The sequence below is a fragment of the Notothenia rossii genome (genome assembly GCF_949606895.1).
Source record: "Notothenia rossii genome assembly, chromosome: 8".
NCBI lineage: Eukaryota > Metazoa > Chordata > Actinopteri > Perciformes > Nototheniidae > Notothenia > Notothenia rossii.
Genome location: NC_136906.1, coordinates 10,110,414 through 10,135,957, shown reverse-complemented (window position 1 = coordinate 10,135,957; position 25,544 = coordinate 10,110,414). Strand labels below are relative to the sequence as shown.

Here is a 25,544-nt window from a genome sequence, read left to right as displayed (position 1 = left end):
AGGGTATTCTTTTAGGACCTGAAATGAATGGTAAAATGTAAAGATTTAATTGAATTACAGACGGCTTTAGCTATGCATAAAGAAAAAAACTGAATACTGCCAGAAAATATACAAAACACATATGTGTTTTAACTTCAGAGGATGAGCATCATAGGAGGAAATTACATTTACTGTAAAGCATCAGTTTGCACATACTACTTGAAAGCAGATGTGTGTCTCTGTAGTTGGCGTAAAGAAGTGGAATGCTTTACCGAATGATTTAAAGGGCTGAAAGAACATTTTTATGTTTAAGAAAATGTATAAAGAAAGCATATTTAGACAGTATGAAGGTGACTTTTGTTTGTGTTCTGGTTTTATGTTTCAGTATTAGTAAGCAACTGTGACTGAAAGAATATTGCTTTTAAATGGTTATTTCATTTTTTATTTATTTTGTGTAAGAAGGGGCAGGTAAAATAAGAAGTTCTTCTCCCTGCTCCTTTCCACAGTGCACAATGAAAAAAACAACCAGTGTAAGTATACATGTTTTGTAAAGTGTACATGTTTTGTTTTAAAATAACTGCCATGGAATAAACAAATAAATAAAATAAAAAGACCAAGAGCATATCCTCCTGTTCTCCAATACAAGGATTCAGTTGGGACATTTGGGTCACATATCCCGAGGCTTCATGTATTATAGATCAGAAACAAAGGACCAGATATAGGAAAACACATGTTGAGAACAACAAACTAATGTCTTAACCGTGCTTGTGTTTTATTTACGAGGGCATCGCTCACGGCTCTTTTTAACACAAGCCAGCCTTATTGCACTTTAATGCGCTTGTATCCCTGCCGGCTGTACCTAACAGTACCTCATTGGAAGAAGTTACATCGACATTCCTGCAGCCTCTTCACCGGTCTCTGGATGTGGCCTCTACATTTAACTGTAAATTGCTTTACAAGAGGGCATAAAAGGTGTAGGTGTACAAGGTACTAAAGCTATAAGATATGTTACTATTCTAATAACAGGATATTTTGAGCAGTGTCAGGGTCTTTTCAATCTTAGGTAGGAAATTGTTGAAACCTTGAATATCAGCCAACGAGCACACCAGTCATCAAAAAGCTCTCTAGGAAAGGAACAAAAGGTTTTAGCGAGCAGGCTACTGTTCAAAGCTGCTGAACCACTTTATTTTCTTCACCACATTTGATCACAATAGATCCCTCATCAGACCTGTGCTCTTTGTTCCCATAATATCCACTCACTGATTCATCTACATCTGTTGGCTTCAGAGTTGACACTGAACATACTTCCAACACATTTAATGAAAATGTCTCATTATCAATACTGCAGTTAACTCGTTTCCTATTTCATATGAAGGCTTTAATGTTCACATGAGATCAAAATGAATACTGGCACAAAAAAAGTTGAGATTCTGACGGACACATTTCCATTCAACTCGTTTTAGTTGTTTGCCTTTTCCAGTAAGACTATTGCCACAAATGGTTGGTTCTGAAAATCAAAGTCCTTCGGAATTCATTGAATTGTCTATTGTGTATTGAACACTAATGATCCACAGAACAAAAGAGAATTCACTACAGCACAGACTGGATGTGGTGATGCCAAAGCAAGTGGCACAAATTGGTTCTCACACTCAGGCTTTCATCCACATAGGATTGTGTGTCTTCACGCAACAAGTATGTAATAGGCTTAACAGATCACAGCGGGAAGATCCTGCATCCTGAGCCTAAGCCAGTCTTGAAGGCAATTACATCCACAATGCCTTCGAACCACACAGGAGGAGGATGGACAGAGAGAAGATGAGGCGGTGGGGGGGGGGGGCTGATGGTTAAAGCCTTCATCGCTGTCACACATTCCCTCTCTGCGGCTGTCAGTCTCATGTGACTCCAGAGAGGAAAGATTGTTCATTTCAATATCCAAACAAGAAACTGAGAGGCGCCAAACATGGCCAACACATCAGCCTAAAGTCATTTAGGCCCCGACAGGTGACGAGTTTCCCTGAGGCACATACAATAGGCCGACCTGTCAAGGTCCATATTTCAACTCTGCAGCCTGTCAGAGCCATTTTCCTATGGGCAGAGCACTCTTAAACCTTTTCTACATCTGCAAACCTGTCCCTATAGTCTATTAATGTAAAACTGACACTTAAGCCTGCAGCAGCACAGTATGCGGAGACAGGAAGTAAAAATTGAGACTTTAACTGGTTTTATACGCCACCTAAAGAAATAGTTTGAGAAAAACGCTTCTTTGATTTCCTGCAGATATATTTCAGACCCGCTGTCATGTATGTAACGTATCTATCTGGAGTCAGAAGTTGTTTAGCTTAGCTTAGCATGCAGACTATACCTTCACTTTGAGCAGTAACCAGGCAACCAGAGGAGATTTCAGGAAGTTACTGTGCACAGCTGGATTGGTCCTCTACATAAGTCCCAGTACCCTTTTTTTTTTATGCAATGGATTAAACAAACTCAATTCACCATGTTCCTACTTCAAAATGTGGTAGTAGGTGGATTTTGTTATCTTTGACAAGTTAGGCTAGCTGTTTGGCTTTGTGTTAAGCTAAGAGCTCATATTCTCTAACGCTCAGCAAGAAAGCCAATAAGCTTATTCCCCAAATGTCCAACTGCTGCCTTAAATTAGGATGCTAATTTTAACAACCTTAGTCGGCACATAACCCGATAAAAGGGGGAAAGTAAAACATATTGAGGCAGCTCATTTTGTTTATCTACATAAACAACCGCAGAGCGTCCTCCCTACAGAAGCTCTCTGATTTCTTTATAGAGTGAGCCATAGGGAGTCACAGCCACAGTGTGTGCCAGTTTGGACCAATCAGCCGCTCTGTCTCCTCCACCAAGAGTTAATGTTCTGCAATCGGACTCAAAATGATAATGAACTCACGGTCACCAGAGAATAGGGCTCGCTTTATGCTGAGAATAGTTTATTTTAATTTACACAGCGCAATGAAGCAGGTAGTTCAAACAAGGCAGGAAGACAGCAGCTATAAGCAGACTGAGAGGTGTAGTGCCAGCAAGCATCAAGGGATCGCTTATAGGCCTGGCTTACAATAACTACCTCATAATGTTATAGAGGCAGAAAGGGAGAGCAGCGGATACCGGTGCCAGAAAACATTTTCCACACACAGTTTGGCTCTGTTTCATCTGCTCTTGTTCTCTGCTTCAATGCATCTGTAAAACAACAAGAGGCACAGAGCAGACTTGTTGTGGGTCTTGTGTATCATTCTCTCTTGGTCTATTTTAAATGCAGGATAGCTTACACCTGACTGACTTTAATGCAGTAAACCTTTGCCTTTGAATTTCAGATTTTAAAAGGTTTAAGCTTAAAAACACCCTGATGCCCTGAGTAGAAAATACAGTTAAATAAAGGTGTAGAAAATGTAGAAATATTTCAGTACAAAAGGTGTTGCCTAGCGCTGAAATAATGAGTGGATTAATCTATTCAAAGATCAACAGAAACATAATCATGAACTATTCTGATAATCCACTGGCTGTTGTCATTTGTTCTGCAAAAAAATACAAATTAATTCTCTAGTTGCAGCTTTTTAATTACACACATCTCTTGTTTTTCTAAATCTTTGTTCAATCCTATTCAATAGTAAGCTGAACATCTTAAAGTTTGAAGTGCTGCCTGGGGAAAAGAAGTATGTTTCATCTTGATTATTTTTGTTTTCATTATTTACCCAACAAGGACCAGGCAGAAAAAAACATTAGTCTCAAGGAGAGAAAATATGATTTATGGCAGATTTAGCTCTTAGTTAATTACCATCTGCAGTCTCTGGACAGGAACGCACAAAACCCTCGACAGAAGCTAAAATCATTACAACGTCTCTATCACACTAGCAAATATAATTAATTTCAATACAAAGGAAAACTTGAATCATGGTGAAATCAATGTGGACAAGACTGGTTGCTCAATGTCCTTTTTTGCAACATGGGAAAACGTGTGAAAGTCTGTTAATAACATGCTTGATAAATGAAATGATACATTGTGCAGTTCACATCAGGCATCTTTAGATACTGCTCATATGCTGAAGAATATCCCCTAACAAGCAATAGCTCTCTTGAATTGGGGTTAGCATTTTTTCCTATTTCAAGACATTTTATGAATAAAACGGTTTATTGACTTTGTAAATCGTAACTGAAATATTCGTTATAGCCGTAGAGTGGCCTTCACATGTTTTGTTTGAAATATGTTATTTGTAATATTGAGATCACAGGCCACTGTAATGCCTTCCATTTCCTTCCTTCAAAACCTAAATATATCAAATGAGTTATCATATATGGCAAAGTAAACTAAGTAGGGACCAGAGATTGCTGGGCATGAATCTTTAATGACTTGTGGTCTCTGCTCTCCTTGAGTGTGTGTATACATGAGGGGTGGTAGCATGGAGACACCCAAACACTCACCTGAGTATCCTAACTGCTTTTCAGAATGAATTGAAAGTTGACTAGAAAGCAGCCAATTCCTTCCAAAAAGAATATCATCTCACCCTCTCCATTTGTCTATCTGTCTCTGCTCTCTCAAGCTTCCTCCATATTCTCTATTCAGGAGACACCCAAGTCATTTGAGATTGGGGAATCCTGCCTGCCCCTCCGCCTGCCAATAAGGAGAACCTGTGTTCGCTGAGGGGTGGTGAGTGTTGGCAGGTAGGAGAAGGGAAGATGGATGCTTTAAATGCTGCCCTATACTGTCTGCTGGCAGAAACCGTATAGTATAGGTAATCACTTCAGACTTAAAATGCATTCCCATGATTACATAAAACCTGAGGTAATATTCAGAGACACATAGAGCAACAGATAGGAGGAAGCTGTTACCTGTCACTGAATATATACACATGGTAAGCCCAGTCTGTCACTCTTTAGTCATTTCAGCGCTTTATACAGATTCAAATATACAGTAATGGGCAGACATTTTGAGCAGGAAATGAACAGGTAAAAATAGTATCACTGATGACGAGTGCAGCCCCAATTCATGTTATTAACTACACCTGTGATGTTACTTTTTATAATGTTCAAGGCTATATGAAAATGTCATACAATAGCCAGCATAAGCATCAATAAGCATTTAGTGAAATTTGTATAAAATGGAAACAGGCTAACTACTGTAGCTTTCAAGGCTCTCCAACAACACATTTCACAACCATTGCACAATGTACATCGCTATATGTAGGCCAATGTAGTTATCCTTTTGACAAACACATTGCAAAAAAAAACGGATATCTAGTTTTATTTTGAAATTCGTTTATTTTTCGCTTGTTTTGACCACAGGATGGTGCATTTTCGCAGGAAGCCTTGCATTCTAAATTATTAGTTTTAATTTAAAATGTCAGCCCAATAAAGTATAGTTATCTTTTAGTAGAGGATGTAGGCTATGTATCCAGGCCCGGTTCCAGAACAAAATGACTCAGGGTGCATCCGAGATTGGAGAGGGTGCATGGGTAAAGTGCTATTTTTATAAGTGGGGAGTGGACCTAACACCCTCTAGGGGGGTCCTCACCTTCTCCAGGAGGGTCCTCACCTCCTCTAGGGGGGTCCGGGGGCATGCTCCCCCGGGAATATATATTTTTTAATATTTTGAAGTTAAAAGCATCAATCTGGTGCACTTTGAGAGCAAAATGAAGAGATCTAAGGATCTATGTGCTCTTTGCTTGGTTCATGCCTTCCCAGTCCCTTATCACGTACAAGAGCATGGCGCCAGTTGTTGTAGCCAGTTGTGGTGAAGGCACCTGATGTACTTGAACCGAAATGTCTACATGCATAGCAGAAGATGGCATCTTTTTTACATGAATATTCCAGCCAATCTCTGTTTTGAAACCATGAGCTGCAAAATGAGCGTACCCCACTGTACAGGCGAGTTGGGTACTTTTTTAAATAACAGGCTCTGTTTTGCCGAGGTCCTCTGGCACTTGCGGGCCGCTGAGGAGTGGCGGTGTTTGGGGCAACGAAGACCGCTGCGGCTGCTCCGCCTCCGTGGGCGAGGCGGGCAAAGCCATGATCTGAACTGTTATTACCTGCAGTAGATGCAGTGTTACTGCTGGCGATAAGGGCTGGTTGTTTTAACCATTTTCTGATGTCCATCATTGACTGCTGTGTAAGCACCTTGCAGATGACGAACGCGCAGCGGCACAGGTCACGCGCACTTGACATCATAACGTTTTAAATTGTCCAAATAAATGCAGCAGACAATGTTATTCAACCACAATTTATTTTATTTCAACTATATCCTTCTTCTTATTAATATTATTATTACTACTATTATTATAATATATTTAATCTTTTTTTTTTTTTTTTTTCACTTTTCATTTTTCAAATATGGGTGCATAACGACTCAACTGAGGGTGCAATGCACCCTTATGCACCCCCGTAGAACCGGGCCTGTATGTAGAGTTAGTTTAACAGAGTTTGTTTTAGTTCGGTTTTTTTCTTTCGCTGGTATAGTTTTGACAACACTTACCACTGTTTTGAAGATGTTTCCAGAGGCATGGAGGAAGACCTTTATCAAACTGAAACATGAAAATAATCCGTTTCCCTCTTTGTTTTCTTATTAGTATTTTCTTGAATTTGGCACTTTATGGCCCGTCTCCAAGGAAACATGTTAATTGAGACTTTTTCCGCCACTTGAACCAAATTGTGAAAACCGGAAGTGAGGTTTCTTCTTGTTTGTTCTCACTTACCGCCAACAAATCTTTATTAACCTTATCCCAAAGGTAATGGTTAATGTTGGAAATGCCTATTTACAAACAGTCATCATTAGGCAATCATTAAATACCTAACACTGCACTGTCATTTTTAAACTTATATTTTATACCTATATTATTCTATTTTAGCTTGTTTTATTTATATTTTATCCTCTTCGTTTCTGAATGACTGTTTTTAAATGTCCTTTTATAATGTGATTCCATTGCACCATATCTCAAATATATTTCATTTTTGTTTTTCGTGTTGAAAGGTTCTCTATAAATACATTTGCTTTGCCTTAGAATCACATTAATTAATTCATCTTTCAAAAATATTACTTTTTGTTTCTGCTGGTTTTCATAACAGTAGGCTATTGACTTTCATGCGCTAGATATTTTAAAACCTGTTTACAAGCAATCCATATTGCAAGATTGCCAAAGATACACTTCAAGTTTGGTATTCTGTCCAAACAATCCATGGATAAATGTGTGTCCTCACTGAAACATTTAAGGAGGGCAGGCCCATAATGACCTTCACACTGCAGCCCCCATTTAGAGTGAGAGGAATGGAAATGTCAACTATAGAAGTCAGTGAGCCAAGAAAACATCACAGAACTAAAACTGGTCTGATGTCCGGAAACCGATAAAAAAAACATGTGACGTTAGCAGAGTTTTGACAGTTCTTTGCAAATGAGGGCAGTGCTCAGAAATTGGCCTAAATTGAAGCTAGATTGATGGTCTCTCTTGTTGCGGAGAAAATCGATGTGATACAATATGAGAGTTAGTCTGAAGCATCAGAGATAAATAGACGTGACTGTATCTATTTGTTTGTGGACATATTAATCAGGCCCAGTAGTACATCAAGTCAGAAAATGAATTTTAGCCCAGCCGATATGAGATTAGTTAAATAGACAGGCCCACAACTCAGATGGAGGAGGCATTACACATTTAACGTTTTCCAGGTTGCACAAATCACATTAAAAACAGGGCCTCGATTCAAGCTGCACATTTGTTCATGCAAAACATCCGGGACAAAGTTTATTTTCAAGTGTGTCAAGCCTCCTAAAAATAATTTAGTGCACACTAATCCAGATCTCTCTCCTTTTTAATTAGTGGGAAGGTCAGGATTGTCGGATGAAGCGAATGAAATACAGGCTTAAGTTTTAATGAAGATACCCACTGCAGTAAGACTCACAACACATTCCCTGATTGTAAACAAATACAACGTGGTAAAAATATCCATCCATCATTTGAATGGGTGAAGTTGGAATATATTGTTTGGTTTTGAACACTTTATGTTTTATTATTTAACCTTGGAATCAGAAAAAGGGTATAGACATGGGGAAGAATAAGTCATTATTTTTGCAAAGTACAACCTGTTGGTGAGATGTAAATATAAAAAGAACAGCCCCATGCTGATTTTCCCTACGCCTGTCTCTGGAGTGTCTGAGTGAAACGTATTCATTATCATGTTCATATTCCCAGTGAGGGCTGGGATGTTTATATCTGTAACAAGAAGACTGAGACTATTTCAGCAGCACATTATCAATGCAGATCTCCTCCTCGCCAAAGAATTAAGAGATCTGCTGTTCCTGTTTGCAGTATAATACAAAATCTTAAATTGACTGATTTTCCATTCTCGCATATCAGCGGTCAGACAGCTTATGAGGCAGATTAGACAAAGAGACAAGTTTCTCAGGGATTTAGCTGGGAGTGAATCTTAAGGCTACTTTCTTCTGAGACAAATTCCAGATAATCATCCTTGGATCATATCTGTGATGATGAGCGCAACCAAAAGGATAACAGTGAGGAGATGGGAAAAATGTAGCTCTCCTCAGGAACGATATCTTTATGAATAACTGCTTTGACAGAAGCGGAAAGGTTACATTGCAGTTGGGGGGGCTGATAACAAAACGTTTTAGCTTATTATAAGTATTATCCACAGGATTAGTGACAATATGGAATCTCTTTTAAATCCATTACGATGATCTGCACACCAAACACCAGGTTTAAAGCAGTAGTTTGTATATGACATGGTCAAATACATTCAATACAAAGACGTCCAGGGACTCAACAGCATATGCATTTCTCACAAAATCTGTAATATTTACCTCTTTATCCATGATTGTTGAAGCTAGTTGTTATTGGTTACTTCGAATCTAATGAGATTAACAACACCAGTACTTATTTGTGCAAACATTTATCCATCTGGTTTGAACAAAATAGTGAAAAAAGGGTTAATCTGAATTGATATCTGATGGATTGCCATGACATTTTCTAAAGGCATTCATGTTCCTCACAGTATCCTAATGACTTTGGTGATTCTATGACTTTCCCTCTTGCGCCACCGTGAGTTTATCATTTCTTTCTTTTCAAAGTTAAATGTCAAAGATGGATTGCCTTTCTATTTGGTCGAGGGAGATTTTTGTTATTGTAGCCATTGAGATCATTGGAAATGTTGGATTCCTTACAACATAAAATCACACATTCATGAATGTTACACTTTCAATTTGAAGACCCAGATTTACAGGTGTTGTTTTTACCATTTTCCACCAGAGTGAGCCATTGTCCCTGATGCCTTATGGGGCAAACATGCTCCTTTCCAGGTTTTCTGCACCATATTATAAAAGGAATCATAATAAATATTGTGCTCATCAGTGAGATGTATCAGACAGTGGAAAATCACTATCAAACTCAGTAGCATTAGGTCAACAAACTTGCATTTAAAGGTTTAACATAACAAATAAAAACATTTTGCAGGCATGATCAGGGCTAAGGTTTGTTAAAAGATATCTCAATGAAAGGGAAAATACATATTGACAAATCACTTCATGTCAGTTTTTTGACGGACATGTTTGTCCTCTAAGAATATCAGAGCAACTTTTTTAAGGTGAAGCAAAAGGGTTAAGAACAACAGTTTTTGTTGATCAATAATAAATAATGCGGCCATAAATCATCTCTACGCGGCTGTAGGTCGGCGACCATCCTTCCTCCACAAGGTTGTGTCAGGTAAACCATGCAGGTGGATACATTATAAGGTGATGCATTGTTTAAGAGCATTCGATTGACTTACCAAACTTTGTTGTTCCCTCAACAGAACTTGTTTTTCAGCCCTGTGAATGCCAGGGAATTAATTCAGCCTTAAATGACCAAACCGCTTTGGAAGAGCGGGTTTTAATAGCAATTTAGATGTATAAGAGAAAAAAGTGCTCCTATTTACATGGACAATGTGTGTCTTGGGAGGTCATTAGAGCAGACTGATTAATTCTGTACATAAGCTTCTGGCAAAGTCACTGCACTTCTTCTCTCAGACAACCGGGACATGCCAGAAAGAACTTTTCAGAAAACTCAATCTACTTAACTTTGTGTTATTATTGTGTTGTGATATGCAGCAGCATGACACACATTTGCAAACCAAGGGAAACAACCAACACAAGGAAATTCAATTAAGCTTTAGCTGGAAGCATCTGAGAAGTTTATGGAAATTAAAGTTTTATGCAAATCTGTTGTCTTCCTGGAACTGTGCCCGATTACGAGATGCTGCACTATATTGCATTGGAATTAGCATCCCCAGAAGATTCAACAGCTCTGCCTAACAAGCCCAAACATCAACATGACATGCGCAGAATATTTTAAAAGAGATTTCATATTATCTGCATGCTCTTAACATCTCGCCTGTTGCTGTAAAAATGATTAATAACCCATCGTTCCAGCAAAATTACTTCCCCCACTGCGTCTCCCACACAGCAGTTATTGTTTTCTAAAAATGTAATATAAAAGACACACATCAATATTAATGCTTGTGATAAATTCTTTATTTAAACAACACTTCTTACAATTTCTTAGAAGGAGAGACAAAGTGTGAGGGGGATTTCATGTGGAGAGTACACTGCAGATTTCAGAGCAGAGGACTCTGACATCTTGTGGGCAATAAAAGCAACTTCAGGGACAGGCGCCGTGTGCATTGTCCAGAAACCTAATTTAAATTGTATGAAAAAATCTAATTTCTGTTATAATGTACACTATTATTCAAACAACTTAGTCATCATATGGGCTGGAAACTTATAAATACATGATCCCCTACCAATAATACTGGATTGACCCATCTTAAAAAACCAAAGAAACCATTTATTTATTCATAAACATTTGACCTAATACTCTCCCCCCCCCCAGTTGTAAGATCAAGTTGTCATTAGTAAGGCTGCCTCTCTCTGGAGGCATAAGGCACAGTTTGAGTAAGATGTCACTAGGTTAAGGTCCCTGCTGTCGGTGGCAGCTGGCGGGCAGATGCTACCTGGAGACGGTGGAGCTGGCGTGTGATTGGCTAGAGGAGATGGTGGCAGCGCTGAGCTGAGAGAAACCACTATGACTGGATTGCAGACTGGTCATGGATCCCCTGAAATAAGAGAAAAAGACAGAGGAGAAATGTTAATTCTACCTAATAAAAACCGTATAAAAAGTGTTCAAGTACAGTACATTTATTCAAGTACTGAAAATAAATACAATTTTGAAATGTCTTTCCTGGATAATTTCTTCTTGACACTATTTTATATTTTTACTGACGTGAATATTGTTCTTTTTATTACATTTATTTGACAGCTTTTGTTTTGGGTTATTTTACTGATAAGGATTTAAAGCTAAAACCAAATAAATTAAATAATAAATAAACATTAATATATGATTATAGGTTAAAATATCCAGCAGTAGTGTACAAAGAAATAAAAAAAGTCCCACCAACTGTAATGAATACATTAATGTATTAAAATACTGTTTTTTATTTCAATTAAAGTTAGATTTTGAAAGCATGAATTTTAATTGCAGAAAGATTGTTTTAACAATTCAGCATTGCTTATTTACTTAAGTAATAAGTCTGAGGACGTCTTCCACCACATGAAACAGGTGTAAACATATCTGAAAGGACAATTTACTTCCAGAAATATCACAACATTGATTTTTGATCAGCCCACACAGCCTCAGTGTAACACAAAGAAAGACAGGACACGAGCAGGGAAACAAACTGACCTGAAGTCATGGGATGCCAGCACCTCGGTGTAGTACATGATCTTACACTTGTGGGAGGAGACCTGCAGCGAGGCCAGCACGTCGTCCACTCGCGGCAGGCTGGAGGCGGAGCAGGCCGGGGAGCTGTGGAAGCGCCACTGCAGGATGTAGCAGCCGGGCCAGCGCGTCACGTGGGAGCCCTGTTGATCAGAGGAGAGCCGAGTATTAATATGAAACTGAGGTGGTGGAGAATTTAATTTGCTTTCAAAAAACAGATAGTGTATGAGCCACTTTAGCACATATTTATATATATATTATACTTGAGAAAATACGTTTATCTTGTGATTTAAAGGGGAACTATCATGCAAAATGCACTTTTGTATGTCTTTTATACATGAATATTTGTCTCCGGTGTGTCAGAAAACACAACCCTCTTTTTTTTCCTCCGTACCCAAATCTCTAAAAACGGGGCTGCAACGGAGCTGATTATTATTTGAATTTTTCCAACGTCAGAAAAGGGGTGCTCCGCCTATATGGGCAACTCTCCACCTATCAGGGGAATGAGAGACCACTCGAAAGCGCTGGAGACGCTGTAGTACATATGCCAGGCCTGTAAGTGGCGCTGTAGTCTGCCACAAAAGCAGAATCAGCCCTTGCAAAAACAGGGCTGGAAAAGAGCAAATAGATCGAAATGAGGCATGGCTAAAATGCATGATCTGTTTGGTATTTAAAAAAAAAAACTTCACCGACATGTTTTATATAGGTATGGCCCCACAATATACGTTTCAAATATAGCATGATAGGTCCACTTTAAAGATGCCTTTTTATGCTCATTTTCAGGTTCATATTTGTATGTTGTGCCTCTACTGCAAAATGTTTACATGCTTTAATGTTCAAAAAGGTCTTTATTTTTCTCATACTGCCGGTGATGGAGAATTTAATTTGCTATAAAACAACAGACATTGTAAAAGCCACTTTAGCACACACAGTATTTTCTACTTGAGAAAGGATGTTTATGATGGCATGACAGATCATATCCTTTAATAATTTAATTTAATACCATTGTTTTTGTATAGTTTCATATATATAGGGTTAGCCTAACCCTATTGTTATTATTATTATTATTATTAATAATAATAATAATAATAATAATAATAATTTATTATTATTATTATTATTATTATTATTATGTGCCGCTTTCCACCTTCTTCTCCAGTATGACTCAGATGAGGGTGTACTGTTATGTTTGGCTGTGAACATTAATTTTTTATTATGAAGGGCAGATCATCTATATGTATTTTTTATTTTTTTTTTAGAAAGGGGCAGCTCATATAAGATTTTATTCTTCTCCCTGCTCCTTTTCGCTCAATGGTGTTTGAAGAGAAATGTTTTGTTGGCCATTATTGTACATTTGGTTATGCGTACCATGAGCGGGACAAATAAAAATGAAATGAAATATATAAATATTATTGGTCTATGACAAAATTAAAGGGGCCCTTTTATGCAAATGTTCAGGTTCATATATATATGTTGTGCCTCTACTGTCACATGTTTACAAGCTTTAATGTTCAAAAAGCTCTTTATTTTTCTCACACTGCCTGTGCTGCAGCACCTCTTGTCACCCTCTGTCTGAAACCAGAGCCCAGTCTGCTCTGATTGGTTAGAGATGCCCCACCCCTTAGTCAATTACCTACAATGTGTTGGTGCGCTTTTCAATAGAAGCGTCAGTGTTACATACTGTGAAGTCTCTATAATAGGGAAGAAAACAAAGGAGTCCAATCGAAGTGTCTTCAGGCCAGGGGGGTTGTGAGGGAGGTTTGGGATCTTAGACTTTACAGACCATTTACATGCACATAAACCTATACAACACACTACAGGGAAGGGATGCCCAAAATGTATAAAAGGACCCCTTTAAGTTCAGGTATAAAGACAGGTGATAGTGCCGTTAGAAAGCTCTCTGACCTGTACGCTCTCTCCCTCCTTGCAGATGAGGGCTTTCTCCACCATGCTGTAGTCCTGGCCAAGCACCCAGTTCCTGTCAATCATCTGGGCGTTAACGGCCCCTGGGGAGGTGATGCCATGGGCCCCAAGAGTGTCTTTCTTAGGGGGCTGTGGGACCGTTTTAGAATGGTATATGTTGAAATGTACATCTCCTTTACACACGTCAAAGTCCCAGGTGATGACGGCGGAGGCCTCGGTGATCTCGATCAGCATCTGCAGGAGGATGTCAGGAGATTAGAAACACAGATCGGCTCACAGCAGGCCATTTAACAGTTGTATATTAATCTAAAACTGCAGTGTGGATTCCTTCCAGCAGGTGGCACCCTCATCCACATAATATCATCTGTGGATTTGAAAAACTATTTCAAAAGCAGGGGTCATACCTCATATGGGGCTCCCTTGAAAATACTGGCACACTTATAGATGGAGTCAGTCAGCAGGCGGTTCTCCTCACTCTCCAGCTCTTCTGCCGTCCTGTACAGAGATTTGGGGACCATACCTCCCTCGGGGATGTCACACTGAGGACAGAAAATAAAAAAACAAGCTGAACAAAGTCACAACTCGCATAAATGTAGGTTTTCATGAGGACATTTCTCTGTTTGTTTGTTAACCCTTAGATGCACGAGTGACTGGACCCTACACTCTTCCATAAGTGGGTCTAAAAGGACCCGTATTAGAATAATATGTGTTCTTATGCCATTTTGGTTAAGAAAAATCACTTGTATAATATTTAGTATTATATTTTGGTTCACACTAGAAATATTTTATATTTAATTTTAAAATATTTATAATTTTAGAAGAAAAAAAATGTACATTTAAAAAAAAAACTTTTTGAACATATTGATGCAAAGATCTCCGCTATTCTGAGACCCTCACAGTATTCCAGTCCCTTTTCAAAACTCATCTCCTCTTTTCTACTCATAGCCCACCCCCCCGATCAATCCATGCCGGTTGATCAAGTTTGATAGTCCTATACCCCCCACCCTAACCTAAGCGATTTTGAGTCCTTGAAAAGCCCTATCAAAATATAATGTATTATTATTATTATTATTATTATTATTATTATTATTATACTGACAGGTATCAGATCTTGCTGTGTAAAATAATCTTCCAGAGAGGTGTCACTTGTGATGTAGTCTGTGTGGTCCACAGTGAATATATTCCTGACAGCAACAGGTGATCAAAGGTTCCCACTGGATTCCATAGGAAATGCATGCGGGTCATTTTTGACCCACTTAGAAATACAAAAACTACAATTTCTTAAAATGTAAATGAAAATTTTGAATGGCATGATATTCAAAACATAATTTTTGAGGAATAGCTGGAATATGGAATGATACAAAAATGTAATTACAAAGATACTTCAAGAAAACCACGTCACCGGGTCCAAAAAGGACCCACTTATGCATCTAAGGGTTCAAAGAGAAGCTAAATGGCCATTGCACATTAAAGAAGGTGCAGCCATAACGACTGATAAAGCATCTGGTACACATTTTGTATCAGTATAGTGTATAAATCAACATGTTCAGGGCTGTATAACTCATGTTTTATAGAGATTTCTGCTAGATTAAATCTGAACATTTCTTTAGAAACACTTCAAACTAAAATTCTAATAAATTCGGTCGCAGAATTCCATACACATACTTTTCGTCTTGTCCATATGCTAAGCCTATTTTGGAACGCAGTGTGTTAGTCCTTGGGGGCTGAAAGCAAATTTGTCTTTTACATTTTTATACTTTATTGTTAAAGCTTTCAGTAAAATCGACAAATACCGTTGAACATTTTTATGGCCGCAATTTAAAAAACTATTACAATATGCTGCCTCCAGAAGAAACCTCCCTCCGTTGCCATTTGTATCCACATAATCATCTCTATTCATGCGATGTAGAAAATCACTCTAGCTTTCAGACTTCAAAGCATACTAGGAAAAATGCTATCATTACAATCATATATTTTTTTTAAACGTTTTTGTCTGAATGCTATTATATGCATTATGAACGGTACACTTTGGACTCACCATGCAGTCTCCTCGCAGGAAGTCAGGGATGATTTCATTGTCAATATAATCCACCAATCCTCCTGGATCCTTGTAGTCGTTTCCAGCGTAAACAAGAAACTTCTTCCGGGTATTCTCATCAATCAGAGGGCTCACCTGGGAACAACACACCAAATATCATCAGAAAACGCAACAGCATGCTAACAACTAAACGAAAGTCAATCCATGAAACTCTGGAATGTTCATGTTTAAGAAATATAGAGATCGGCTGGTTGATGGTGCTGCTAAACATCTGAATGTGTACGTTATACTTATTTTATCATCATATAAGCTCATACTATATAAGAAGTTTTCCATTTGTTGCATGTACTTAAAATCTGCTTGTATAATGCCTCCACTGTATATTGCTTTTATTACTTTTTTGATTTATTTCTTTGCTGAATGCCATTACTACAAACCATACCATTATGCTGTACTGTAGCAATGATCTGATTTCCCCCACGAGGATCAGCATATTGCATGGTTGCAATTACCTCCCCCTTCATTTCTTCATTTTAACATTCTCATATTCACAACCCAGTAAGATTCATCCTCTGTGTCGGTACCAGAGGTTGCGTTAACAGAATATGTTCCGTCTATGACCGATTTATTTTAAACAATGACGGAATAATCTGAAAGCCGTCATTTTGACAGATTAGAACAAACTCAGAACAGCGCCAAAGCTTCCCCGCACCGAGGCTCCGGTGTTATGCATGCCCCCCAAAAAGGAGATGATATCGTTTCCAAACCTAACTTTGCCGTGCAAATCATTGAAACGTCTGTGAGTGCTTTACGCTGTGGCGCGCTGGGGGCATGCATAACACCGGCGCTAACAGTTCACGAGCGTCAGCCCCCCCCCCCCCCCGTCAGAGTTGTGTACAGACCGACGGGTAATAATGGATTGTGACGGAAATGTTACGATCCTGTCCGTCAAAATGAAAAACTCTAGCGCAACCTCTGGTCTGAACTGTAAATCTACATACAATCTTCCACACTCAGATGATGAATTAAAAAGTACATGTCATGCTCATTTGCAGATTCATATTTGTATTTTGTGCCTCTGCAGTGAAATGTTGTCAAACATACTGTTTACATGCTTTAATGTTCAAAAAGGTCTTTATTTGTGGCTTAGTTGGTCAGCTCTGTTGTGATTGGTCAACTGCTTGGAGATGTCCCACCCCTTACGGCCCGTCCACACAGCGGCGTGCGTTGACGCTTCACCATTCACTTTGAATGGGGTGACGTCACTTTTCGCCGAACTGCATCGTGGGAAGCGACGTGGAGTGTTGCTGAGGTTGCTCGCTGCAAAAGTTGAGCAATGTTCCACTTTTGACGCCTCGGCAGAATCATATGCCAGTACAAGCTCTAGCCAATCAAACCGCTGCTTGTGTGTCAGGGGCGGGAGATTCATGTGATTGGTTGTTGGTCGAGTTTCAGACACGCCTGCCGGCAAGCGTCAACACACGCCACTGTGTGGACGGGCCGTTAGCCTATCACGTACACTGTGTTCAAGCACTAGCTAATTCAACCGCAAGTTTTAGATAGTGATGTCACTATGTTACGGAAGTAAACAACATGAACTGTGGGATTTTAGCCTTTGCAGAACATTTGCACAACAACCTATAGAACACACTACAGGAAAGGGCAAACCCCAAAAAAGCATAACAGGGCCTCTTTAAAACCACCTTAATGGCAGACATGTATTCTCACCAGGGTCCAGAGCACTGGGAAGACTCTGGGGGCCCGCAGTATGAGCAGGCGGCCCAGGGTCTCTGGGTAGTTGGCCTCCACCACCTCGATGATCCTCAGCAGAGCCTTCACTCCCGGTCTCCACAGGTGACGCATGTTGAGACCCTCCAGATCCACCAGGCAGGTCCAGCAGCTGACCGACACATTGACAGAGACATTAGATGGACGTGGATTTGAAGTGTGTGTCATTTGTGGGTAATCATCACAGAAGGTAGACTTAATATTTAAGCCTTTACCTGATTGGTCGACCAAAGACTCTTGTGTTTTCCTCACAACGCCTCAGACCCTCCTCGTTGATGGACAGGACCTGGGTTATAATTAAGTCGCAGCATTAATGTAACTGATACAATTCAAAGGTATACAGTACTTCGCCCACAAAATTAGCATAGATACCATTCAAATCTGAAAATAATCTTTTCTAGCACAATTCCACTGTGAACGACTAATGAAATACGTACTGTAAAAGGCATGATAATTGGAAAAAATGTTTAAGTAAACGCTTCCAAAACTAGTGCATTATAAACTTATTTATCCAGTTGTAGACTCACTACTCCCGAAACGCATATTTTTAATATTTATTTAAAACACTGACAAAAAAGTGTTCAAAGACTTTTTCAAAATGTTTGTATTATTCCTCAGTCACAAGGCCTGAATACAAAACAAAGCAGGTTAGCAATTGATGTACCTATGACACATTTTGGGGTTGAAGGATTCTTATTAAATTCAAATTGTCGTTAATTTTTTTTTGCAAAAACGTGCATTAATGGATGTTACCTGTCTCAGCAGCCCCTCCTCTCCCAAGGCCCGCACCAAGCCCTTTGTGTCCATTTGCCCCAGTCGCAAGATATACAGAGGACGTCCCTCTAAACCACACAAACACACGCACCACAAGTCAATAGGCAGATCAAGTTAGATCACTTCATGTGTTCAGGTCCTCACTCAGCCTGGCGGATCAGCTGTTCCGTTAAAAGCAATGACTCAAACGTGGGAGCTACAACAGATGGTGCTCAGACTTTACGGTCAATAATTAACAGGCCATTTAAACCCATGAGGACCTTTTAAATACAGACAACAAAACCCTCTCCCGCCTCGTTATCTTCACTGCTGAGTGTCCACTTCCCCCCACAGTACAACAACACTAGGCAGGGAAATGACATGAAACTGAGTAGAGATAATATTGGCAGGCAGTCAGTATGAGACAAGTACCTCTGTCATGGTGGTGCCATCCTCCGGTGTAATAGTCCTGAAGCAGCTGTGGGCGCTCCCATGTGTCCAACAGGAAGTCCACCTGGTGCTGCTTCCTCCAGGTGAGCGATTGGCACAAGAACTCCCTGGCTTTGTCCATGTTGAAATCTCTGGCCCTCAGGAAGCGGAGCACATGCTGATCCTTAGGAATCTGAAAGTTAAAATGAATAATACATTCAAAGACCTTTCCCAACCTTTAGTCCAATGAATGCTTTCTATTAATCATCAAGTGGGCAGATGTCCAGGCATAAATGTGCGTTTGTGTGTGTGTGTGTGTGTGTGTGTGTGTGTGTGTGTGTGTGTGTGTGTGTGTGTGTGTGTGTGTGTGTGTGTGTGTGTGTGTGTGTGTGTGTGTGTGTGTGTGTGTGTGTGTGTGTGTGTGTGTGTGTGTGTGTGTGTGTGTGTGTGTGTGTGTGTGTGTGTGTGTGTGTGTGTGTGTGTGTGTGTGTGTGTGTGTGTGTGTGTGTGTGTGTGTGTGTGTGTGTATTTGACCTTGCCCTTGTGGGTTTCCAGGAGCCACTGGCGCAGTCGGATAAGACAGCTCTCCTGCAGAGGCGTTAAATCACCAAGGTAACGCCTGATGTAGTCGGCATCCAACTTGTCTGCAGGCCAAAGAACATGTTCAATGTACAGTTAGCACATATCGCATGCATACATCTGAGAAAACAGGAGCTGTTCAATTGATTTTCAACAAGAGGGAAAATAATCAAATAAGTTGCATTGCCCTGTTTGCTGCACTTATTTTTAATGTCAACATTTGGCACTCAGATAGTGGAAAATACGGTTTGTACTAGTGTGAGATTCAATGCTTTTAAAATCCTATATACAGGATATACATATTATTATAATTTGTGTTATTATTTATAGACTTAAAGTTAAGTCCTATGTAAATATCTACATCCTGGGTAAGTCTACCATAAAAAAAGTCAATATAAAAAGGAACAGGGCTTACAAGAAATGATTATATTAAATGGTAAAACCTGTAAACTGGCATTGATTATATCACCAGTTAAAGATGACTTCGACAACATAATTCTTCTAACCTAATCACTGTACTGTTTTGGGTGTTAGCTGCTACTCTATAACTGATTGTGACTAGAGATGAAACACTGACCGTCAGGAGAGCCAGGCACGATCTCAGCGTCAGCGTCTGCGTCTGCACTGTCGGGTCCCGCCTGAGCACTGCTCTCTGGGATGGGTCTGGCTGTGGAGCGGGGGGGCAGCTGGAGTTTGATAGTGCCGGAGACAACAGGCGGGGTCCAATGAGGTATGTAAGTTACTCCTTCGTCCTCCAGCTCTCTGAGGTAGTACTCTATCATTTCTTTTCCCTACAACACAACAAGGAGACAGTACTTTTGAAGTTACTGGGGAAACGGTGGAAGGTGGTGTCGATTCAAGTGAATTCAAAGATGCGCACCTTTTTAATACTGCTTGCATACTGTTTCATAGCTATCTTCTCTGCAGAGTTCTCAAATCCAAAAAAGGACTTAATATCCAGACTAGCCGTCTGTTCGAAGCACGTCCAGTCTTCATTCTCCGGATGAACCTGTGGAAGAGGATCAGAATGTATGATGCACATTACATCTTTAATACAGTATGTTACAACCCTTGTCATGAAAAAGGGGGCAAAATCAGCAGTGCGTTGCAAGATAATGACTGAAAAAAAATGTATGACTCGATGTAATGAAGTAATCACAAGCAGCAGAAAGGATATTGCTGGTGGGGGTTATGTTGGGGAACGTCATGAAATGTTACAGCACGGTAGGTATTATTGGATCAAGTAACACTACATTGACTTTAAAGACCCAACCTGTAGACACAAGTGCATTTGGCACAACCATGAGAGGATCATTTAGAACAATTATGCCCTTGGTAGTGAAGCAAGGTTTGTATGCACATGCAGCGGTGGGGACCCTTTTTTTGCAGAACGCATTGTATAAGTGACGAATAAAAACAATGAAGTGAGTACAACATAAAATAAATCAAAATGCTGTTCCATCCTGAGGCTCACCGTGTAGTTGCAGGACTCATAGACAATGACCCTGTTGGAAAACGTCTCGTTGCGGACCTCGATGTGGAGCGTCCTGTCTCTGTGATTCAGAGTGTTCTTCTGGAGAAAGTATAGGTAGTCTACACCAGCAATCTGCATGGAGATAAAAAAAAAACATGGTTTACACTCAAATACATCAGCAAGTGGATCAAAACAACCTTTCAAACATTGACAGATAATGCCACATCTGACGCAGTCTTGGCAAACATTCCTATTTGTGTTCTAATGTCTAATTACAGCAAATGTTATGAATGTCTTCCACGCTCTGGTAAAGGTCGGAGAGGCTGTACCCGTTTCAGAAGCCGTGGGGCCTCGATGTCGATCATACAGCGCCTCTCCGTGACCACCGTGGATCCATCCTTGCTTTGGGTCTCGTTGACGATCTCACTGTCCACGAACACCGGGATCAGGGGCGACTTTGGGAACCTCCTCACATAGGCCTGAGAGGGGGAAAGAAAATGATTTATAAAATACATGTGTAGATTCTTTAGGTCTCTGTACATTCTGTTCCCTCTGAAGGATGTTGCTTTTAACCTGCCCACTATGAGGAGCTCTCTGATTGGGCAGGAAAGCGGCTTTGAAAGTTCCGATTACAAGAAGGTCAGCTGATATTTCCAGAAGTCTAGACTAGACTGTTCCTGGCTCATGACTACAGCATGTGATGTCTTTGTGTGTTTAGGATGCATTCAATCGTTAGAGGATTTAACAGTTGATATAAAAGCAAACAGCCTCAGTGATAGCTTTTATGGACTTGTACTGTCAACAGCACACTGTGTGACACTCTGTCTAAACACATTTCACAAAAGCTCACCTGGCAATATTGATTGAGTGGTTGTTTCAGGATATGCAAAATAGTCCAGAGTCTATGTAACTAGCAGCAGCGTTGTTTCGCTGGGGAAATATTGACAAGTCACCTTACGCAGGGAACAAAGTTAACCATCACGCTATAGCCTTTGCAGATAGGAACTGGGGAGTTCCCTATCCTCTTTTAATTCCCTCTAAAAAACGAATTTGTATTGGTTTGTTTTGAAAAGGTTTGTTGCCTGAATTCACCTTTAAGTCATTTCTTAAAACCAATTTATATACAGCATTATCCTGATTCTGATATGTAGCTCCTTTGTTCATTGTTGTCTAGTTTTTTTTTTATTGGTCTACCATTTTTATCTCGTGGAGCAATTTAGTCTTATTTCAAAAGTGCTATATAAATAATGTATTATTAATTCATTGTTAAAAAATAGCTGCCTGTTAAATATTTTAATATATAGAGTAACCATAAAGCAGTTTTGCATTGTTTAGAAACATATTGGTATCACTCCTGATATACAAGATTGGTGGGAACCTAATAGCAACAAAATATGTTTTCTTATGTAAAAAAACAATACTATCCACCATATTAAACATCATATTCCACATTTGCATTACACCGGCTAACAGTTTAATGGCTGCGGAGCAAGAAATATGCTTTGTTTTCTCAGCAAATCTTGATTATATGCAATTTTAGCAGAGTCCAAACACACAGTTGGCTTAGTCTATCTGTTCCTTAAAAACCCAGGAAAGCCATAAAAACGTGTCATGACAGGGACAACAATGATGTCAGTAGTTAAACATCGAGTGCTATCCAGGACACAGATTGTTAGCTGGAGTAATAAAAGTAATGAGAAGGCTCAGATAGAAATGGGAGGCTGACTATTCCCTAGCCCTTCGCCCTCAGGCTTTCCAGGCCTGGATCTTTTCACAGGGGGAGTTATTTAGTTGTCACAAAAGACCTATTATAGGATATTTTTCCCCTATGCAAAAGGTTGCAAGATACATTTCATATCTGAGATTTTCTGTAATAGAAGTTTCCTTGGAAATGAAGCTTGTGTAGGTGCAAACTAAGACTGCTTGGTGAAGGAGTTATAGTCTGCAGAGCAAAGTGTTACTGCAGCATCACTGCTCTGAGGATATTGCACAAGGCTTCGGCTTAATGTATAACTGCAGAAAACAAGTAAGAGCAGGATGTGAAAGTGGGTGAAAACACATTCATGGAAATGCAATTGGAATTACCTTTGGCTCTTATTCTTACATGGATTTAAAGCATTGAGTTGTAGTTGAAGAGAACAATACATCAGTATCAAAAACAAGAATTTCACATAAACTAACATGGTGGATAAATGTTTGGAAAGTGGGATTTAGCTTGTCATTTCAGTACATTTATCTAAATGACTGTAGAATGCTGCTGCACTGAAATATAAATCATATATTGTTAGAAAAATGTCACGGCATATTCTACTAAAACCTTTTTTTTTAAACAGCAGCAATTATATAAAAATAACTTTAGGACTCCTGCCCTCTAAAATAATACCAACAGGACAACACACTACAGCTGCTTCCCTTTTTGTCAAAAAGTGGACTTATTTTTCATTTTGGTCTTAAATTATTTAGCGATAAGTATATTTTCCATGCTTGTTTCAAGCTGGATGACTTATCTCCATGAATCGTACGAGCGCATCTCTGGTAAACACGAAGACAAAAGATAAAACAGCTCTGACGATTACATTGAATGATAATGTATTGAGAATTTCTTTCATCTAGGGCGGCCTTGCAAAACACAAGAGTTTCATGGAGCAACATTTGCTTCTGTATTCTGTGCATATTCTTTACCATTACTTTTTGCATACATATCCAACACCTAGGCAAGTTAAATAGGCATAACACATTTAAATGGTGAGCCTGGCATTGGATAAAGAAATGTGAAGTTCATTAAGCAGCTCAGACCCTACATAATTCTTTTTTAAAACCACAGCATTCATTAAACAAAAAAGTGTTTACAGTATACTCTGCTTATTCACTCAACACAGCATTCATTGCATGTGATGTACTATCCAGAGGGAAGCAGATGACCCTGGTAGGCAGACAAGGCTACAGATAAGCGGTCGAGGTTTATGAGAAAGTCTGGTTTCCTGGAAAACTGCAATAAAGTGGAATCCACTAAGAAAGCAGTTTAATTTATATTTTCAGAATTTATATTTCGTTTTTATTGCGGCAAACGTGGTGGCTAAAGATTGCAGGGGTCAAAGCTACACTGGCAACAATAATAACAAATGCACCTTGGTCTCCAGCTTAGTTATTTGAGATAATCCACAGTAATGACCATAGCTTGCCTGTATAATGGCCCTGGATGTAAACACACTACTCACCGCCATTATCAACTCAAATGGATGCTTGTAGACCCGGACAGGGGACTGGTATTCCTGCACCATGTTGACGCCGTTTCACAGGAAGCTTCTGTTAGATAACCACACAGACCCTATCATGACTCAGCGAAAATACACACATTAAAACAGCATGACAGCAATTTCCACGAGTTACATTCTATCTATGGTACAGTGTGACTGTTGTAAACAGATTACATTACAGCAGCTGAGTAAAGTCTCAATGCATGGACAAAAATACTTTCACTTGACATTTTTTATGATACTGCAGATTCGTGTTAAAACGTAGAAGAAGAAAACAATAGGAGCCGCCAGTTAGCATCTTTAGGATACATACTATCAATAATTAATGAGAATAGATTGATACCGAGTTTACAAACTAAACTCGGACATGGAGTACTCCTTTGGTTAGTGAATGCGGTCTGAGAAGCGAAACAAAAAAGAAACTTGACTTACAGCACTCTTGAATCCTGTTTTCTTAATGTATGGTGCGTCACTGTTTCTCTCCAACTCTCTGTGCATTATCCATACTGTCAGCTGGCAAGGGAAAGAAGTAAGCTGGTTTTCTAATTTTGTAAACACGAGAAATGAAAACTACAGATGGTCCATCCGTTAGTCTGAAGCACAGACTCCGCCTTCTTTTAGACAAACAGGAAGTCCGTAACACTCATTTTGTTCCAAACCATCAGACGCTTTATTATGAAAGGATCTATGGAAAGGACACACTGACGCATTTATAACATGCAGCGGTAAGTGGTGTGATGTTACTAAGTAGATTTAATCAAGTAATTAACTTAAACACAATTTTGAAGTAATTGTACTTTACTTGAGTATGTTATGCTACTTTGTACGTCTTCTACTCCGCTACAATGAAGAGGTAAATTGTGTACTTTTACTCCACTGCATTTTTTAAATTAATTAATTAATTGATTGCATTCATTTTAACATTAAACTTGTTTTGATTTAGACATTACATTTGGTAGTTATTTCTACATATAACTTTGACATATTAACAGTCACTACACTGATTTTGCCCAAATAAAACCAATCAGTTAATTAAAATGTTTCACCTTCAAAATATTGCCGATCATCCGTTCTTGAGGTCATTATGGAAATTAAGTTTCCAATAATGAAACACGCAACCGAGGACATAGTTTGACTAAAGACAGCCACATATTTATATTTGTTGTAGATGTGTATAGCTTCAACTGCTTAGCAATTATTCTTCACATTGTAGTAGGTGTTAATATAAAGTGCCATTTATACATTAACATTCAATTATTGGCCTCATTGTGCCTTTCTAGTCCTCTGAAGTGTGTCGTATTATTAACATCTCTCTAGTTTTCCAGGATACAAAATGTGCTGTATCTCATTGATGTTCAGTCCTCTACGCATAAGCAGTGAAAAAAGACTGACAGCGTTGCAACAACATCTAACGTTTTATCCAGGGACACTTTCTTGTCAAGGTATCTCCGTCTCTTTACTGCCTCACAGCAGCTATTCCGGTGAGATGCATCTGGTCCCACATTGAATCTCAAGAAGCAGCATCCGTAGGAGGGGGATTCAAAGCTTCTGGATCT

At 39.3% G+C, this 25,544-nt stretch overlaps 1 protein-coding gene across 1 annotated transcript; it reads right to left on the bottom strand.

The window, feature by feature from the left end:
- Window positions 1-10,482: 10,482 nt before the first annotated feature.
- On the bottom strand, window positions 10,483-24,636 carry sec14l1 (SEC14-like lipid binding 1). Its single transcript, XM_079644509.1, has 16 exons — window positions 24,421-24,636; window positions 23,950-24,037; window positions 21,061-21,210; window positions 20,732-20,863; window positions 20,138-20,266; window positions 19,835-20,048; window positions 19,213-19,322; window positions 18,682-18,871; window positions 18,250-18,338; window positions 17,712-17,782; window positions 17,437-17,608; window positions 15,709-15,843; window positions 14,075-14,209; window positions 13,653-13,904; window positions 11,712-11,890; window positions 10,483-11,085 (listed from the first exon to the last, which is right to left on the bottom strand). Exons 2-16 carry the CDS (start codon window positions 24,010-24,012, stop codon window positions 10,980-10,982), a joined length of 2,127 nt encoding a protein of 708 aa, XP_079500635.1. The 5' UTR covers window positions 24,013-24,037; window positions 24,421-24,636; the 3' UTR covers window positions 10,483-10,979.
- Window positions 24,637-25,544: the final 908 nt, after the last annotated feature.

Excerpts from the sequence above, each read along its gene's own strand:
- sec14l1 (XM_079644509.1), bottom strand. The coding sequence starts at position 24,012 with ATGGTGCAGGAATACCAGTCCCCTGTCCGGGTCTACAAGCATCCATTT. Across the intron at positions 20,267-20,731 it reads ATGAGTCCTGCAACTACACG|GTTCATCCGGAGAATGAAGA; the intron begins GTGAGCCTCAGG and ends CCTCTTCCACAG. Across the intron at positions 17,609-17,711 it reads GTCTTTGGTCGACCAATCAG|CTGCTGGACCTGCCTGGTGG; the intron begins GTAAAGGCTTAA and ends TGTGTCGGTCAG.